The sequence below is a fragment of the Spermophilus citellus genome, assembly GCF_964194105.1.
Source record: "Spermophilus citellus genome assembly, chromosome: 8".
Classification (NCBI taxonomy): Eukaryota; Metazoa; Chordata; class Mammalia; order Rodentia; family Sciuridae; genus Spermophilus; species Spermophilus citellus.
The window spans coordinates 60,116,457-60,136,883 of NC_138189.1; the positions used below are offsets into that span (position 1 = coordinate 60,116,457).

Here is a 20,427-nt window from a genome sequence, read left to right on the forward strand (position 1 = left end):
TTTTCAAAAGCATCTAAAATAAGAAGCTCTGGCAAGGTAATTTTTTACAATTGCAACAAGCGAGTATCAAATACCCAAGCATGTTTTGGCTAGTACCGTAAGTTCATCAAATGGTCCTCATGGTTTCCTCGGTTAAGATGGAACTCTTTGGGGTAAACCAACATGAAGGCAAAAAGAACCATCAGGATCTCTATTGAATCCTTGCCTCGATCCACGAAGTCACCATTGAACACGTATGCTCGCTCTGGTGATGGGAGGCCATTCTTCCCAACACAAAGATGAGTTCAAGAGCCAGTGGGGGAAAGAGAATAGAAAATCAGGTTAAAGCCAATGGCCATCTGACCATCAGGTCTATAACCAATCCTTTGCTTTCCACATCTCCTCCAAATGTAAAACATCAGTAAAAGATGGAAATATTTTCTACTGTTATATTTCCTTTCCAGCAAAGATGAGCTTATGAGATGATTATCAGAATGACACGTTATAGAAAGCCAGACTGTCCATGTGGTATGCAGTAAAGGGCACTGGAAATGTGATCTGAAGGCCAGCCTAAGTTCTGGCAACATTATAATAACAGCTGCACAGATTCCTCAGGATTAAACAAGATAATATCTAGGAAAATGCTTTGGGAAATAAGTATATGTATAAAGCAACAGTACACTGTTAAAACACCATTATATTCATATACTTTGTTACGTGTTTTACATTTTATAGCTAAAATAGATATAAAATAGCTTACACCTATTGGTTGCTTTAATAATAATCAATTTTCTTTATCTGGAAAAAAATCAATTGCTGAATAATGCTTTCTTCTACTTATTAAGCTAACACAGTTCACAAAAAACATTTCCAGAATATAATGTGATGATGACTTCTATATTATATATTTTCTACCTAGAAGCAAATATTATTAAAAATAATATTTTAAGAATCCAAGCAATATTTAAGCATTTGTTTAGTAGACACTGTATTTCAAGTTCTAAATTAAGTCTCAAAGCAAGTAAGAAACTTATTTGGAACATTCATACCTTATAAAATATAAATATTAAGTCATCTAACTGGCCATGTAAATCTCCTAAAAAAAAAAAAAAAGAATATCAGTGCTGATTGACTGTTACTATTGTTTCTAATTTTTACTATAAAAGGGAAAATATATGTTTCTAGAAAAATCTGACAAAGTTAAGAAATCAAGAGTTACTAATTTTTTCCATATGTGAAATAAATATTCATTTCCCCTTGTTGCAGAGATGGTTAATACTGAAAGAAGAAAGCACAAGTTTGTCATAAGTAGTATTTTATAATAAAGAGTAAATGGCCTACATTTTTTACTGAAGAAAAGATGGGACAGAATAATGCAGGGTCGCAACCCAGGTGAGAACTGGAGAGTTGTGCCACCGTTAAAGCTGGAAGCTGCCACTCACTTATGGACCAGTGTTAGGAGGAGATTCTTTAAGAGAAGTTGTAAAATCTAGACTTTACTATGAAATCCTCTAATTTTCAAATGTTGGGAACACTGATTTTAAAAGCTTTCAAAACATTGTAGGGCAAACAGGACATATATACAGGCTGCATGTGGCCCTTGAAGTACTAATTCATGGTCCCTGGCGTGGACACAGCCTCCCTGGGCTATGGCGTGGGCATCAGTCTATATGGATGCTTAACATGATGAGAAAATACAAGGAAATGGAAGCACTTCTCATTAACAAGACTTCTCTCTGGAAGAGGAATGAATATGGATGGAAGGAATAATTCCTTAGGCATTGGGGGGCTTGCTCATGTCCCAATGAATAAATTCTCTTCTCACAAGGAGGGTCTCGTGGTTTGCAGGGGTTTTGTTCTCAGTGGGGAATGAGAGTTTGCAGTCAATATGAATTGCTTTGGAAACTAAAGCAGAGGCTGAGCCCTGGGCTCCAACGTTCCCCCTCTCTGAACCATGGCTCCCTTAAGTAAATATGGGGAAATTTGTAAATGGTCAGTTTAAGGGCATGAAACTTGACCTGCCCACTTGCCACTGCACCTCCCTTGGGACAAACCCTGCTCCTGCCCTTCTCCAAGGGAGAGCTTTCTAGTTTGTGTCTAACAAAGGGAGCCCTTCAGGCAGGTTCTTACCACACACTGTGATCTCCTCGCTGTAACAGGTGGAGAGCCGGTTGATGTTGGGCAGCTGCGCCAGGTGTTTCCTGGCCTCATACAAAAGATTCAAGACGTATCTAGCATGGAGCTGCTACTAGGAGGAAGAGGAGGGAGGGAACAAAACAACACAGGTGGCCCTCAACTTTGCTATTTAACGACCCCAATCACTAAAGACACCAAAAGTGACCCCAGTGAACTGCTCCTAGGACTCTACACAGAGCCTTCCTCTCTCACCCATCTTCTGCCCTTGTTTCTGCTTCTCATCATCTCATTTTCCCCTCCTCAGATATTGAGCTCATTTGCTCTTTCTAGTTACTCCATAAAACCCTTCCTCTCCTTTAGCTGGGGAGCAGCTCATGATTATTTCCATAGACTATTAAGAAGTACATGTATGTTAATGGCATCTAGTGACCCTGACACTGCCAAGAAACAGCTCAACTGCTCTTGCAGTGAGTTATCTTCGTGTGAAAGAGGGGAAAGACTGGCATCTGGCCTAGAGCCAGAATCTGACCACTTCTCACCTCTGCCTCTACCACAGAGTTTCAAGCCATTAACATCTTTTGCCTGGATCACTGCATTATGAGAACTGCTGACATCAGCCCTTCCCTGTGCACACTCTCCTTACACAGCAGCCCAAAGTACCATTTTAAAAAGCAAGTCACACCAGGTGTGAGGGCACATGGCTGTCATCCCAACGACTCAGAAGGCCGAAACAGGAGGATCTTAAATTCAAGGTCAGCCTTGAACAACTCAGCAACTTAGCAAGACCCTCCGAAATTTAGACCCTGTATCAAAATTAATAAAAAGGGCTGGGGTGTATCTCAGTGGTAAAGTGCCCCTGATTTCAATTCCTGATACCAAAATATATAAAATTTGAAAGGAAGCCACATACTGTGCTCAATGTCTCTTCAACTCGCTCTGAAAAATAAAAACTCTACTCCTCCCCAACTCATCTCCTCTTCCCCTAGCTCTACCAAGAAGCACCTGAACAGTCCAGACAAGTTCTAGCCTCAGGCCCTTTTCCATTTGTCCCCTCTGCCTAAAACACACGTTCTCCAGATATTCACAGGGCACCACCCTGTACCTTTGCTCAAAAGTCACCTTCCCAGGCCACTCTAAGAAATTGCTGACCCTCCCCCTCGCAACTGACATTTATCTTTCCCATCGCTTTTGTTGCCTTCTAACATGTCACAGAATTGACTTTTTACTGTTATTTGTTATTTATTATCTGCCTCTTCCCTGAGGGCAGGGGTATGTATCTTGTCTTGTTCACTGCTATATCCGCAGTGCCCAGAATAGTGTGGGCCCACAGCGGTGCTCCACAATCATCTGCAGGATGCTTACATGATCAGGAGGCGCTCTGAATCAGGAAAACCGGCTGAAGGGCCAGGGTCCTGGCTTAGCAAAGGGAACATGTGGTCTCTCCAGGCAGCGCATGGTATGAACACCCTAAGGCCAGGGCCATTCTTTCTGTGCTGCGTTGGTCTCCCTTTGCAGATGGCATGGAGTGGGTGGGGACCCAGTCACCCCAGGTGAGCTTACTTGTTTCAGTCTGAAAGCTTCCACCAGGGCAGTGGCGTGGTCAGGGAGGAGCGGGAAGGAGAGATGTGGTCCTGTGTAACTGTCCGGCACCTCAATGGATTCGTAGTCACTGTATTTCTCCATCTCGGCCTCCTGGGGGAATCTCTCCTCAGTGAACATGCGGTCCAGGAACTCCTCTAGTCAGACAGAAAAGGGGGCTGACTTATGATGGGACATGCAGTCCACGGCACCACAGAACCTAGTCCACTCTGGATGGAGCTGGAGCGGGACCTGGCCAGACTGGCATCAGCTCCCATAAAGGAAAAGGAAAGGGAACCGAGGTCGCCTGGTATGGGTGGGAGGGAAGGTTTTGTTTTCATGTTAATAAAGACATTAACTGGTAATGGACTCTATTTTTATTTTAAAAGATCAACCTTTGTCAAACTGAGAAAGTGCAGACTTGTGAGGCTTGGGTGTATAAGCAGGTGGAAAGGGCACAGGCAGGGTGGGAGGAGTTGGTAGGCCTTCATGGTGCACTCTGAATGTGGCAGAGGCCTAGCCGGCTCCGTGCCTGAAGCTACCTCCAGCTGCCTGCCTCCGTCTCTCTAGCCTGGATTTACTGAGGGCCTCATGTGGCAAGCCATATAGACTGTGCAACTCAACCTCCCACCCCTGCCCCCATTCAGTGACTCAAGAGCTGACATCTACAGACTCTAGTTCCCTCTGTCTGCAGGTGGGACCATTCTGAGGCTTGTGCTCTGTGCTATTTCCCACCCCTCCCCTCCCAGTAGCTGGTTGAGTGACTCACCCTTGATAGGCTGCCTCCCCTTTCATGAGCTTCCCCCCCACATCCACCCCTAGTGTTTCCTGCACTTTAACAAACTCCTTACAACCCAACTAGGCATGTTCCTAGGTATGTTTGGGGGAGAACCAGAAATAAAATTCCAATCTGTTGTCAGCCCTTCACTCATTCACTGGCTGTCACCAGATTCGTGGTCTCAATCCCTGTGCATCCTCCACCCCACTCTGATATCTATGACCTTCAGACAGGAGGACATGCCCCACGGCAGTTCATACTCACTTTCATGGTGGCTGTCTGGGGTGAAGTGATCCATAAGGTAACTGAAGAAATCATGGAGCTGTAAAAGAACCCAATGAGCCTTAGTGAATGTCTGGAAACGGAGACTAACATGCTAAGTGAAATAAGCTGGTCCCCCAAAACAAAGGCCAAATGTTCTCTCAATAAGGGGTGGAGGGAGGGAAGAATAGAAGTTCATTGGATTAGACAAAAAGGAATGAAGGGAAGGGTGGAGGGTGGGACTAGGAAAGACAGTAGAGTGAATGGGACATAACTTTGCCATGGTCATCCATGAATACACGACCAGTGAAACGCCACACCATGTACAATCTCAAGAATGGGATCCTAATTAGAATAAGTTTTACTCCCTGTATGTGTAATATGCCAAAAACACTCCACTGTCACGTATATCGAAATAGAACAAATAAAAAATCAAACTTAAAAAATGAGGGAAGAGAGAACCTGGGCGGGTCCAGACTGGTTGCACCTTTTGAGCACCTGTTTTGCTGCCCAAGGGCTAGAAAGCAGAGCTAGAGGCAACCCCGGCTCTTCCCTCCGCACCTTGACCTGGTCTTGCTGCCCAGCATACTCTATGGACTGGAAGATGCTCCAGGTGCACTGCCGTCTCATCTCCAGGCGGGCCACGTAGCGCCGGTACCATCTCTGGATCAGGATGGCTGCCTTGAAGGCTGTGACACAGATGGAGATACAAGCCTGTGAGCTGGGACTCCCCAGGCGGGGGATGGGGAATAGGGCAAGGGCAGCACCCAGACCCTCTCCCACTACACATGTGGGGACAAAATGGAGGGGACAGCACTGCCCACTGATGCCTGCAGGAAGGTATTTGCTTTGTTTCTGGTCATAGACATTTTCTTTCAACCCATCCCAAACTCACCTCCATTCATACCATTTATTGATGAAAATATTTATAGGTTATACTAACCCCTTCCCCTATCCCAACTCACCACTGTCTGAAGGGATGCATTCCCAACCCTCAGTGGATGCCTGAAACAGTGGATAGTACTGAAACCTATATATTTCATTTTTTCCTTAGTCAAAAACTTCCACCTTTTACTTGAAGGAAACACTTTACAGCTTCTCTTGATATATCTGAATTGCCAGCATTCCTACTCTAATGCTTTGAAGCCATTATTAAGTTAAAAAAAAAGATTTACTTGAAAACAAGCACTATGGATACTGCAACGGTTAATCTGATAACTGAGATGACTACTAAGTGACTAATGGGCAGGTAGAGTATACAGCATGGATACACTGGACAAAGAGATGATTCAAGTCCTGGGTGGGATGGAGGTGGACACTATTACACTATTCAGAACAGCATGCAATTTAAAACTTATGGATTGTTTATTTCTGAAAATTTTCATTTAATATTTTCAGATTGTGATTGACTATGGATAAAAGAAATAGTAGAAAGTAAAATCATTGATAAGGCGGGGGAGGGACAGAAAGATTGTACTCTGAGGATTCTGGAGAGATTTTTAAGAATTCAGTACCCTGGAAGACTGGGATAATGTGGAGAGTGAGAGAGGGGAAGGACATTTGATATTATCACAATAGATCGAATCTCAGGAGATCTGGGTCCTGTGCCTGGAACAGCCCTGCCAAGCTATGTGGCCACAGACAGCTCATTTTGTGCCTCCATGTGTTCATCTAGAAAAGGGGTTGGACTAGATGAAGATGGGGAAAACAAACATTAAACCCCCAAATTAATATTTCACAGTGCCAGGGGTGAAGAGTATTTCCCAGTCCTGTTTGGTGATATCTCTGTGAGTCTGAGGCACACCCATCATAAAATATCCATGACTGCATCTTTGGGCTTCTCCTTTTTGCCAGGACCTGTGTCAGTTGACCTTGTAGGGCAAATTAGGATGTGTTAGCCTCATCTGAGGTTTAGGACCTCTTATGGTTTGAATATGAGTTGTTCCCCCAAAGTTCCCATTAATACAGGGATATTGAGGCTGGGGCTGGGGCTCAAGTGGTAGAGCACTTGCCTAGCACGTGTGAGGCACTGGGTTCAATCCTCAGCACCACATATCAATAAATGAATAAAATAAAGGTCCATTAATATCTAATAAAATATTTTTTAAAAATACAGAGATATTAAAAGGTAAAATGATTAGATTATGAAAGCTGTGACATCAGTCCATTCTAGTTTGAATGGACTGACAGGATGAAAACTGTAGGTAGGTGGGACATAGCTGGAGGAGGTGTGTTACCAAGGACATGCCCTGCAAGGGTACATCTTCTGTGTAGTCCCTTCCCCCTGCATACACCTCTCTCTCTCTCTCTCTCTCTCTCTCTCTCTCTCTCTCTCTCTCTCTCTCTCTTTCTCTCTCTCTCTTCTGCCATGAATGGAGAAGCTTCCCCCTGCAACGCCCTTCTCCCATGATGTGCTGCCTCATCTTGGGCCAGAGCAATAGTTTTGGCTGTCTGTGGACTGAGACCTCTGATACCATGAACCAAAATAAACTTTTCCCCCTTTAAATTGTTCTCGGTGGACATTTGGGTCACCGTGGTCAAGTATTGTTGCCAGAGGAGGGGACAGCTGTCCAACGTAAGTAACTGGATTCTTCTTAAGCTCCTGTGGACATGCTGTTAGTGATGAATGGACTATTTGTAGACAAAGCTGGATTAAAAAGCATACCCTGCAGTTTAACTGAGGTCAAATAATAGACAGATTGACTTAATCTATTTAGCTTGCATTAGAGAGTTGATCAATTTCTTGCTGATTTCCTTAAGAGGAAAGATGATGGTGAAGTGAGAAAAGAGAAACTGGAAAGAATTTAAGCAGAGTTAATTTTGATTTCCTGTGAAATTAAAAATATTTCTCAAAGCTACTTGCTAAATAATAAATGATGAGGACGAAGCTTTACCAATCAAATTTTGTAAAACTATTTCCAGAATCATTGATGAAATGTGCAGAATAGGCACTATAGATTCTGTAGGAGCTGTTGGTAAATCCGGAGATTTCTGCACTTGCTCTAGACCTGCAGCATCAGAATTTCTAAAAGTATAACCCCGGAAGGAATCAACAAGCTCCACATATCATTCTTATTTGCACCAAGGTTAAGATCCACTGAGGAAGATCATGGACAGGGACGTTGTTTGCTAATACCTTGCCCCCAGCATTCTAAAGCAGGTGCTGCCAATAATTAGACATCCTCAACTCTGCTGTGGCTACTTTTCCTCTTTCTCCCAGCTCTCTACCTGGGGTCTAGGTAACCTTTAATTGTGGGATAGTTTAGGATCCTTTACCCCATCATCTGTTTTCAATAGCACAATGCCAAGTATTCGGACACCTCTTACTTGAACTACATATAAAACTAATCCCAGGTACTGCTAGTGATGAATGGACTATTTGTGGATAAAGCTGGATTAAAAAGCAAACCCCGTGGGTTAACTGACGTCAACATCATGAATAATAGACAGAGTTTTTATGTGCCAGTTAGAAATGGAATGTTTAAACAGATTGTGGCATTCCCCATACCCACAATGCATTAAAAACAAAACAAAACAACAACAACAACAACAAAAACACTGCATATTGCGGGAATTCTGGATCAATGTGCTTGTCTACCATTCATGAGGCACTAGGCTTCGTCCCTGGCACCAGAAAAACAATACAAAAGTGAGAAATGCTTCATAAAGTGATTAGGAAAAAAATTAACAGAGAGCTGAAGTCAAAACAATTAAAGGGGGGCTGGGGTTGTGGCTCTGCTGTAGAGTACTTGCCTAGCACATGTGAGGCACTGGGTTCAATTCTCAGCACTGCATATAAATAAATAAATGAATAAATAAATAAAATAAAGTTTCATTGACAACTAAAAAAATAGTTTGAGAAAATAAAATGAAATAAAAACAATTAAAGGGAAATCTCCAGGTGCCAGAAATGAGGAAAGAATCTATAACCAAAAGCACCTGGAGGCACTGACATCAGTCAGCTCCCAGGGGAATATGAACCAGAGAGTCCCAGTAGCGGGGTTAATACGCTTATGGGGATGGGAAGAGTCCCAGGTCTCTGTGGACTGCGAGGCTCTATAACTGAAGTCTGCAAAAAGGCAAGAGCTGGGGAAGTTTCTGTTCCTGATGGAAACAGGTAAATCTTTGCCTCCCAAACTCACTCACAGCAGGGAATGAGCTGACATAAACCCAAAGTACCCTGTGAGAGAGGAAGTCTCAGCCTGTGCCATGTGTGGGTTGCCTTCTTGTCACTAGGTAAGCAAACCTGAGCCGAAGCTAACTCAAAAATGTGTCCACAAAAAAGACAAAGTGTTGGGAAAAAGTGTTTGCAGACAAACTGGGAAAAAACGTTTGCATTTTATATTACAGATAATTGATATCCCCACTATATTAGGAAATTCAAAAAAGAAAGAAGAAAAAATCCAATTAATTGGGGGGTAGGGTAAACAAGAGATGTAAAGAGACAGTCCTGTGGAAAAAGAAGCACAAGGTTTAAACCTATGCAGATATTCGACCTCACTCATAATAAGAGAGAGAAGTTAAAACTGCTGACAGACATATTTTCACCTATTAGATGGTTATAAATATAAAATTTGGCGCTGTGCTCTGTTAGTGAGGCTGGGTGGTAACAGATATTTTCCACAGGCTAAATTGTATGCCCCCCAAATTCATTTGTTGAAATTGAGGTGCCCCAGTACTGGAGAATGTGACACTATTTGGAGAGAGGGCCTTAAAGAGGTGATTAAGTTAGAATAAAGTATATGATGGGCCCTGATCAAATGTGATTGGTGCCCTTATAAGAAGAGGAAATATGGACATACAGAGATACCAGGGAGTTTTGTGTACAAAGGAAAGCTGTGTAAGAACACAGCAAAAAGGCCTTCATCAACATGTCAAGGGGAGAGGGTCCAGGGGAAATCAAGACCTTGACCTTGGACTTCCAGCCTCCAGAACTGTGAACAAATACATTTCTATTGCTTAAGATACCCAGTCTGTGGTACTGTTCTAGCAGCTCTAGTAAACCAACACAACATCACTGGTGGGAATGCAACTGGAGAAGAATTTAGCAATATCTGACAAAATTACACAGGGATTTACTCTTTGACCCCACAATCCCATTATATTGAAAGAAATCTGCTGGCTCGGATCCCCCCTGGCCCCCGGGGCTTGGTGCCGGCCCTGGTTTCTTGTTGTGCACGTCAAAGAGGCCAGCTCCCAAGGCCTTGAAAGATTTGTGGTGTCTGTTTTCATATTCAGCCTATAACAGTCATGTGGGAACGTCCTGACCTGCTTGGGTCTGATAAGGTTCCTGGTTGAAGGCTTAGTATGAGTCGACAAGGACCACCTGCCCCCCTCCGTCCTTGCTTCTGCCTACCAGTAACTTTCCATTCTGTCTAAAAGAAATATATAAGTATGAGCTGAGATAATAAAGAGACTCTCCCTGGATGAAGAACCTTGGTGTCCTGTGAATTTGTTAACCCTGACGTCTCCCGCCGACTCGGTCCATTTTCCGGACGCGGCATTTGGAGGTTCCACCGAGATCGGAAAGCGGAGGTAAGCGGACAGGGCTCCCTCCACGAAGAGGGAGGATTGGAAGCCTGAAGGGGTCCTTCCAAAGCCTTCGTAAAGAGAAGGGGAAGCCTTCGTAAAGAGAAGGGGAAAAAGAAGCCTTCCATAAGAGAAGGGGAAAAGTTGAAATCTAAACTAAGAACAGGTAGCTACCATGGGTAACTCAGCAGCCAAAGTTCGTCTGGCCAACGAACTCAGAGAGCTGCTGAACACACAAGGAACAGGAATAAAAACAAAAACTGCAACAGAATTCGTTGAAGTTATTGCCCAGGCATGTCCTTGGTTTCTGACAGGGGGATTTCTTAATAACAATGATTGGGATCAGGTCAGATGTGATTTACAAAGATTGTTGAGGGATCAAGGTCCGGAAAGTATCCCAATCGCCACTTTCTCTTTATGGAGATTGGTTAAAGATGCTTTGTTAATAGATAAAATAAAGATTAAGGAACAGCTTGCAGAATGTGAACAAGTCCTTAACCAGGTCCAGGAAGAGCAAATGGCAGAGTCCTTACCCCTTTCCCATTATTCTTTCATATCTCCTTCTTCATTCTTAGATCCACCCTAGCTGCTCTCAACCCTGCCTTCTCATCTTCCCCCTCTTTTGTTTGTTACTAAATAATGTTCTATTGATGAGAGATATCAAATATGCTTCTTTATATTTTACTTTTAATTTTAGAGGTCATGAGGATGCATTTGCTCGCCACAGGAACAAGCCGGCAAAGTTCCTGTGATGACCAAAAAATCCTTATTCTCATTGCTAACTATAAAAATAAAAATGTATACTCAAGGATCTTATCTCAGTACATCAAGTGACGTCACATAGAAGAGTGCACTCCTAGTTAAAAATAAATTAAAATGGATCCAAATATTTTAAGACCACGTGGTTACATAAAGTTAATACAATTATAAGTTAAGTTCTTATTCTTAATATATATTTTTTAGATATTTAAATAACCTATATTTGTTAATCCATAAATTAATTAGCACATGCCTAATTGATTAGTTAATATATATTTGCCTAATTGTTTTCCTCCAACAGGAAACCCATAATTTATGTTTTATATTTACATTTATCAAGATACTCTGCCTTTTCAGTTACAGATATTTGAGATAAGTGTGTTTACTATAAATTTACTTTTAAGTGAAAATACAATCAAGTAGTTTCTAATTCTCAAGGTTACTGTTTAAACTTATAAGATGATAAATTATTATAATTATTTCTACAAAATATCTAAGGGTTTTAACTATACTCTCATTGATATTTCTTATCAAAGTATAATAATTTGTTTATAGATTCTAAGGTTTTCAGAAATTGTTCCAAAGTATATTTTTTTTTTAAAGAAAAAGATGCTTCAACAAAGAAAAAGCACACATGGATCCCAAAAAGAAGAAAGAAATCATCTTTGGGTAAAACAAGGTCTTTATATTCATTTTCAAAAAAAAAAAAAAAAAAAAAAAAAAAGGAGAGAAAGATTTTTATATTGGTATCTAAACAGATGATGTAAAAAGTTAGAACAATTAAAAAAGAGATTTATATATACTAAACTGACTATAATTAATTTAAGGGTATTTCAGGTTATTTTCCTAATTTAACTATACTAATGTGAGCAAAAATTTTGTCCATATTTTGATATGATAAACACCTATTAAAATGTAAGTTTATTTCTTTAAAGAAAGATCCTTATTGCCTAATAATTTTTACTGTTTAGATAAAGATTAATTTTGGTAAATAAATTCACATTGTTGATTAAATATTAAGTATATTGAACTACTAACTTAAACCCCTGTATGACCTTTTGAGAGGAGACCCCTCACCCACCTCCCTGTGAAAACCTACTCCAAAAGCCTTGAAGGCCCTCAGGTTAATAGAGAAGGTTCTGCAAGACATGCAGGTTACCCAGATAGATTATTCTATACCCCTATCATTTATAATCCTGCCATCAAAATTAACTCCTACTGGAGTGTTTTGGCAAACAGGTCCCATCTATTGGGTCCATCTACCCGCTTCTAACTCTCGGGTGATAACTCCCTTTTATGAACTAGTGATAAATCTGATCTGGAAAGCCAAATATTTGGGTGATGCACTGTTTGGAAAAACTTTTGACATTCTCATTCAGCCTTATACCCAGGATATGACTTTATAATTACAACAAGAACATGATCTTTGGTGTCTTTTTCTCTGTAATTTCAAAGGTCAAATTGATAATCACTTCCCCCGACATAAACTTCTAGAAGGCCTTAAAAAATGTCCTATTATTTTTCCTAAAATTATTAAAAGGGGAACCTATCCCAGGAACTCATACTGTTTATACAGACGGAGCAAAAGGGGGATTTGCTGTTGTTTTTGATGGATCTCAAGTAATTCGACACCCTGTTCCTAAACTGTCTGCCCAAAGATCAGAAGTTGAGGCTCTAATTATGGCTCTTAAACTTTACAATTCCACCCCACTTAATGTGTATACTGATAGTCTCTATGTTGCCAATTTAGCCTTAGTTATTGAAACAGCCCCTTATATTGGCAGGCAATCTACTATCATGGAACAATTACAAACGGTTCAGCTTCTTGTTTGGGCTAGACGAGATCCTTTATTCATTGGACATATCCGAGGACACTCAGAGCTCCCTGGGCCTCTGGCGGAGGGTAATGCTAAAGCAGATGCCGCCACTCATAATATGGGCCTAGTATACACCATAACCAAGTATGATGAGGCCTCACAACTCCATGCTAAATTCCATCTAAATGCACAATCTTTACGCTTCCGCACAGGATGCTCGCGTGATCAAGCTTTACAAATTGTTTCCCTATGCCCAGTATGTGCTCCATTTCTTCATTTTCCCAGTTTGGGTGTTAACCCTAGAGGCTTACACCCCAATGATATCTGGCAAACTGATGTTACCCACTTCCCTAGTTTTGGTAAGCTGTCTTTTGTACATGTTTCTATTGATACATACTTTGGCTATATCTTTGTTACATTACACACTGGGGAAAAGGCCAAAGATGTTATTGGACATCTCTTAAAAGCTTTCTCTTGCATGGGCAGTCCACGTTGTCTCAAAACAGACAATGGACCCGCATATATAAGCCAAACAGTTCAACGGTTCTGCACCCAATGGGAGATTGAACACAAAACAGGTATTCCTTATAACCCCCAGGGACAAGCAATTGTGGAACGAGCCCATCAACATTTAAAAATTTATCTACAAAAAATAAAGGAGGGGGAAATATATAGATGCTGCCAGGGACCTAAGGCCTATTATTGTGCCTCGTGGGGATGTGAAACCTTTAGTAATGGGTATTGTCTTAAGAATTCACCCAGGAATGACTATGCCCACTTCTGGCAAACAATAGAGGGAGAATCAAATATTACTATTCAGTTTACTTCCAATGGAAAACAACAACCAGATTGGACTCAAGGATATCTCTGGGGGCTGCGTATTTACACCCCCGGACAGTACAATCCTGGCCTGCTTTTTTGGCTCAAATTGACCATAGAACAGCCTACTGGAAGTCTAATAGGACCTAATCAGGTGCTCGGAGACCAAAAGGCCCCATCTGGACCCAAGCAGCCCATAGCCCCAACAGTAAAACCTTCCCCCAGCGGTCAAACAATAACTATGGGCTATCAAACCTTTGATTATACCCCTGAGCCCATACACCCTGGAACTGGAGATCGTCTTCTTAATTTGGTCCGAGGAGCTTTTTTCGCTCTCAATGCCACTAATCCTAACAGGACCCAAGATTGCTGGCTATGCTTGACCTCCAGGCCGCCCTATTATGAAGGGGTAGCAATACTGTCTAAATTATCCTCTAATACCACTGCAGATCCCAAATGTTATTCTCTGCCCAGCTATAAGTTAACTATCACGGAGGTCATGGGACAAGAGGTTTGCTTGGGAAAGGTGCCATCTCTGCAACATCACCCGACTAATAAATCAATCCCAATCTGATTATTTGTGGGGTCCCAAAGGGTCCTAATTTGCTTGCATTACTGGGTTAACTCCCTGTGTTTCCATGGCAGTCCTAAATACAACTACTGATTTCTGTGTGCTGATACAATTATGGCCGAGGATATCTTATCATGGATCAGACTATGTCCTGGGACACCTTGAGGGACATACTCGGCTCCCCAGAGAACCAATAACTATGACTATTGCCCTCCTATTGGGCATAGGCGGAATAGCAACTGGAATAGGAACCGGGACAGCCGCCTATGTCCAGGGAGGTCAATTACTAAATTTACAAATGGCTATGAATGAGGATTTAACAGCCATGGCCAAGTCAATTACCGCCTTGGAAAAGTCCCTCACCTCCCTCTCAGAAGTTGTGTTACTAAATAGGAGGGGACTAGATTTATTGTTCCTAAGGGAAGGAGGACTATGTGTAGCTTTAAAGGAACAGTGTTGCTTTTATTTAGATCATACTGGGGTAGTCCGTGAAACTATGGAAAAGGTCAAGGAAAGATTGGCTAAAAGACAAAAAGAGTTTGAAGCACAACAAGGATGGTTTGAACAATGGTTTAAAAATACCCCATGGTTAACTCCTTTGATATCCACTGTAATGGGACCGCTTTTCGGTCTCCTCCTTATAGCTGCTGTAGGCCCCTGCCTAGTTAAGAGAGTGACACAATTTATTAAAGATCAAATTAACATTCTGACTTCTAAGCCAATACAGGTCCATTATCAACGCCTACAAACCAAGGATGATCTTGCTGAAGTTTGTCTCCGACCAATTCGAAGATGATTTTTCTACAATGATCCCTGCTTCATGCCTTTCTCCTTTTGCCCCTTTTTCTTCTTTATTTTTATTATTCTTCTCCTCTGACTCTATGCCTTGTCGAACCGGAACCAATTAGAGACCCAATAATGACTGGCTGGATCGCTACCATTAATGCCTTGGTAACAACGAGCTGATCTTGTAGTACCCAGAGACGGGCAACTTTCACGCTTGCACTGCAACCTAAGACAGGGGAATGGGGCCTCCCCAAAGACGGGTAAGCAGTATAAGGACAGTGAACGACCTAAGACAGGGGCTACTTGATTCCCTTTGACGTGCAACAAACAAAAGAGGGGGAACTGCTGGCTCGGATCCCCCCTGGCCCCCGGGGCTTGGTGCCGGCCCTGGTTTCTTGTTGTGCACGTCAAAGAGGCCAGCTCCCAAGGCCTTGAAAGATTTGTGGTGTCTGTTTTCATATTCAGCCTATAACAGTCATGTGGGAACGTCCTGACCTGCTTGGGTCTGATAAGGTTCCTGGTTGAAGGCTTAGTATGAGTCGACAAGGACCACCTGCCCCCCTCCGTCCTTGCTTCTGCCTACCAGTAACTTTCCATTCTGTCTGAAAGAAATATATAAGTATGAGCTGAGATAATAAAGAGACTCTCCCTGGATGAAGAACCTTGGTGTCCTGTGAATTTGTTAACCCTGACGTCTCCCGCCGACTCGGTCCATTTTCCGGACGCGGCAGAAATCTATGACAGAAATAAACTGACAAAAATATGAAAAGCTGTATGCACGAGTTGTAATAGAAAAGCACTATAAACTATTCAGTTATCTGGGGACCTGATTTGAGTAAACAAAACTACTATCATATAACGGAGTATGGAGAGATACAAAAAGGAATAGGGGATATCACTCTTCTGCTATGGCACAATCCACAGAATATATTATTAAGCGAAATAAGGAAAAGGATAGGGTGTATTGGATATTATCATTTATCTAAGAAAAGGGAAACTGTGAAAACACACACACACACACACACACACACACACATACACGCACGCACACACCATGCTTATTTTTTTAGGAAAAATGAAACAAGATTTTTTTTAAAAATTTTGTAGTTGTAGCTGGACAGAATGCCTTTATTTTATTTGTTTATTTATTTATTTTTTAATGTGGTGCTGAAGATGGAACCCAGTGCCCCACACATGCTAGGCAAGCGCTTTGCCACTGAGTTATAGCCCCAGCCTCCTTCAAACATTTTTTATAATTACTTATAGGTGGAAGGAACCAAGTGTAAAGAACAGAGACAAAAATTATACTTCTCTGAGTGGACCTTTTGTAGATTTGACTTTGGAACTAGGGAAGACTAAAGATGACAGCAAATTCTTTGATACTTCTCTCACCAAGAGGCGGGATCTATGTCTCCTCCTTGTAAATCCAGGTGAGCTCCCTGACCACTGTGACTGGGAGGATACAGCGGAAATGAGACTGTGCTGGTTTTCAGGCTCAGATCTTAAGAATTTAACCGCTTCTGCTTCCTGCTTCTTGGAGTTTGCTTTTGAGTGCTCACCTAGGGGAAGCCAGCTGACATGGTCTCAGACTAGTCTCAGCTTGACTAGTCTGAGACCAACCACTAATGGTGTGAGAAGCCTGAGACCCATGGCGAGGCCTACAAGATGAGGTATGGTATGGGGAGAGAGGCTGGGCACAGGGAGAAGCCAGATGCTTTGTGAGAGCCAACTTAGAAGAAGAGTCTCCAGTCCTAGGTGCACCAGGTATCACATAAACCACCCACCTTGGCCCTTGGCAATGTCCAAACGCACAAAGTCATGAGCAGAATAAAATAATTATCACAAGCCTCTAATACTTCAATGGTTTGTTATACAGCATTATGTAACTGGAAGAGGGATGGTATAAAAGCTTCATAAAATTATAAAACAAATTTAAATCAAAATGAAAAAAGAGAACAGTCTCTAAAAACCAAAAGCAAAAAGTAAAGTAATCCTAACCTTGTATAAGTTGGTGGCCTCACCCACACAGAAAGGAGTTATTTCAAATAACTTGAAAATTCAGAAACTTGTACATCCCTAGAGGATATATTTGAACCAAAAAAAAAATTACAAAGAAATCTTAGAGTTCCCAGCAACCATATTTTCATATTTTTATTGTTGTTCTGAAACTATATAAATTATAGGATAAATAGCATTATGTTAATGACTTTATAGAAATGTTTAACAAAGAGAAAGTGTATATAAATATCATTATCAAGGCTGTTAAGTAAAAATATTGCCATCCTAAATTGGTCATGTTTGTTTCTCTTCAAATTATACATGCTTTGTGAGTCTGTTCACTGAAACACCTAGAAAGGACACCCAGCCTGGGAGCAATGAACACCACAGAGCCCTGGAGAAACAGCTGCTCCTGATCCTAGGCAAAGACCTCTCAGAATGAGCTCGGCACATTGCCACACTAGGAAGTAGGGCAGCCGCGGGCTTCCAGAGATGCCCTGACAAACCAGGTGCTGATGCTGGTGCTCCCCCCAACACAAACCCCTCCTTCAGCTCTGTGTCCATCCTCTTTCCCTCACTGTGTTCCTTTGGTAGGGCCAGTTCATACAGAAGCTGGCTCTCCCCACTCTAGGGACAGTAAATGCTATTCTTTCTCCACTATCCCCTTATTCACATTTGACAGGTCAGACTTTTCAGAGGTAAGTTAGTCAAAGACTCTTAATTTTTTCTCAGAGTACTAATTCTTCCCGTGTCTTCACCATGGGAGACCCATAGACCTCCATATAGACTTATTGGGGTGGTCACAGTTAAGGAATCAGCTGACTGTGCAGAAGGGATAGAGAAAGTGAGACCCTCTCAGGGTTCCAGGGTGCCCGCTACCCAGCACATCCATCACAGCCTTCTTTTCCAAAGATAGTTAAAATAATAACAGATTTAACTGGCATGTTATGGTTTAAAAAGTTCTTCCACATACACTGTTTCATGGAAAACAATATTGAAAGGTGTGAGGAGGGGCAGTTTATATCTGCATCTTTAAAACGGAGATTAATCAAACAGAGTTGTTGAGCAGATAAATAAAATAATGTATGTAAAGCATGTAGTGAGCGCTCCATAAGGAAAATCACTGTCTTTATTTATTTATCTGCATTTCATGGATGTCACAGAGCACATTATGGTTTGAATATGAAGTATCCCCCAAAAGCTCCTGTGTTGATGCAGAAATGTTCAGAGGTGAAATGATGAGATCATGAGAGCTGTAAATGAATCAAGTCTCTCCTACTTTGAATGGACTAAAAGAGTGGTCACTATAGGCAGGTAGGGTGTGGCTGGAAGAAGTAGTTTACTGGGGCATGCCTTTTATATTTTTGCCCCTGGTACCCTGATCTCTCTCTGTTCCCTGTCTGCCATGAGGTGAGCTGCTTCCTTCCACCATGTCCTTATGCCCTGATGCTCAGCCCCACCCCAGACCCAGAGGTATGGAGTCAGCGGACCATGGACTGAACCCCTGAAACTATGAGTCACAAATAAACTTTTCTTCTGCTAAGTTGTTCTTGTCAGGCATCTGGGTCACAGCAGTGAAAAGTTGACTTAACACAGTGTCCTTGACCAGTAGCACACCGCCAGGGAAGAGCAGGGCAGGAGCCCAGGTTTCTGACTCAAACAACTTCCCTCTTTCCCCTTCACCCTGGTCACTGTGACTTACGCATCTTCCCCTCCAGACTTGGCTGGTCAGTCCTCACTTTAGGAGGATATCCATGACTTGTTCTAACCACTTACTTACCCAAAAGGTAAAAGCCACTTTTAATTTTATCTTATGATATTTTTTGCTTGTTTACTTCAACTTTCAGTACAGCCCTCAAAGGATATAAAAGCTCTCCTCCCACCTCTGTGGATCCGCTTCATCTTGGCAGGATCACAATGGTCCATGAATACCTCCTCGTCCCATCATTCAGACATTCATGAACAGCTAACCTTGGTTTATTTTCAAACCATCCAAAAATTTTGGTACTAAAAGTAGCTAATACTTACTTGGATACTTACTGTGAGCCACATTCTGTTGTAAGTACTGAGTCTTAACTCATTCATTTAATACTCATAACAAACGTGTGGGGATGTAATCTTGTTATTTTCTCTGGTTTAAAAAATAAGGATACTAAGACCAAAAGAAATTAAGAGGTTCTCATTTACAGGTGGTAAGTAGTAGAGCCAAGATTTGAACCCACACCCTCTGGCTCTTCACTCAGTGTTACGTAGTAGTGATACTTTGTGTTTGATACAAAAACCTTCCCACCTGAACTTGTCAAAGTGTTAGCAGCTACACACTCTTCTCTATTTTCTTTTTTCTATCACTCTTCATTCCATGCTGTGGTTGACTTTTACCCTCAGCTTGGATTTGGGTTCTATCAATGTTCCAGTTATAGTCCTACCACTAAATCACAGGTGTGTTTACCTGGTGTTTAATTAGTATCTCATCTGTGCTGAGGGTGACTGTACTCTTGAAACATTCTTCTTTTGGTTTCTAAGATATCACGTGCTCCTTGCTTGCCTCCTCCACCTCTGGCTCCCTCTCCTCAGCCTCCTTTGCAGGTTCTTCCTCATCCACATGCTGATGAAGTGCTGGAGTCCCTCATGACTGTCCTGGGCCCCAGGCTGTGCTCTGTCCTTGCTCTGCCTCCAGGTTCTCTCCTGTCAGGGCTTCAACAACCATCTACCGTTCTTCCATCCACTTCACCCCTCCAACTCATCGTCACAGAAGCCGGAAGGATGTTTTAAATAGGTAAATCTTATTATAGAACTCTCTAGTTTGAATTCTTCTTTGGTTCTTCACTCTTTTAGGGCAAAGTTTAAAATCCTACAAGACCCCAAGACCTGGGTCCTGCCTACCTCAGCAGCCTCATTTCATGTCACCCTCCTTCTCTGTCACTTCAGACCCTTCAGATCCTTGACCACACCTTGGTTCTTCCGGCCACGTGTCCCTTGCCCATGCTGTACGTACTCTCTGCCTGGAATGCTTTTCATTCTTTTTTTTTTTTCCCACCTTTATTTTTTTTTTCACTTGTATGGGTTTAGTCTTGAGATAAACTCCAAGGGAGGACATTAACTCTCTGGGAAATTTTTAATTCTGTCAAATAAAGTTGTCTTGAGCATTCTGGTGGTCATGTTTCAAGGGGAAACTGATTTCTAAGAGTTGCCTTGAGAAGAAATGTAATGGTTTTCTGCTTCCACCTTGAGAAGCCCCTCCACATGCAACATGGGTTTTGGGGTACCTGGAACAGGGGAAACACATACCTTTCTCTGCATTCTGAAAAGCAAAATGATGATGGATAGAGGTGCTGCTCCCCATAGTTTAAGTACAGTGTTCCCACCAGACGCGGATTGCAGATCCACGGGGCAATGAGCTGTTTGATGATAAGAGG

The 20,427-nt window shown here is 42.0% G+C and overlaps 1 protein-coding gene across 1 annotated transcript in view; it reads right to left on the reverse strand.

Moving 5' to 3' along the window:
- PPEF2 (protein phosphatase with EF-hand domain 2) overlaps positions 1-20,354 on the reverse strand; it is a gene marked incomplete at both ends in the record, with an annotated part of 39,873 nt that extends 19,519 nt beyond the window's left edge. Inside the window, 7 exons of the mRNA XM_081304360.1 lie at positions 97-263; positions 1,029-1,075; positions 2,110-2,224; positions 3,676-3,851; positions 4,736-4,793; positions 5,294-5,421; positions 20,300-20,354. Coding sequence (XP_081160486.1) covers positions 97-263; positions 1,029-1,075; positions 2,110-2,224; positions 3,676-3,851; positions 4,736-4,793; positions 5,294-5,421; positions 20,300-20,354 — 746 coding nt within the window. The remainder of the gene's footprint in view (positions 1-96; positions 264-1,028; positions 1,076-2,109; positions 2,225-3,675; positions 3,852-4,735; positions 4,794-5,293; positions 5,422-20,299) is intronic.
- Positions 20,355-20,427: the final 73 nt, after the last annotated feature.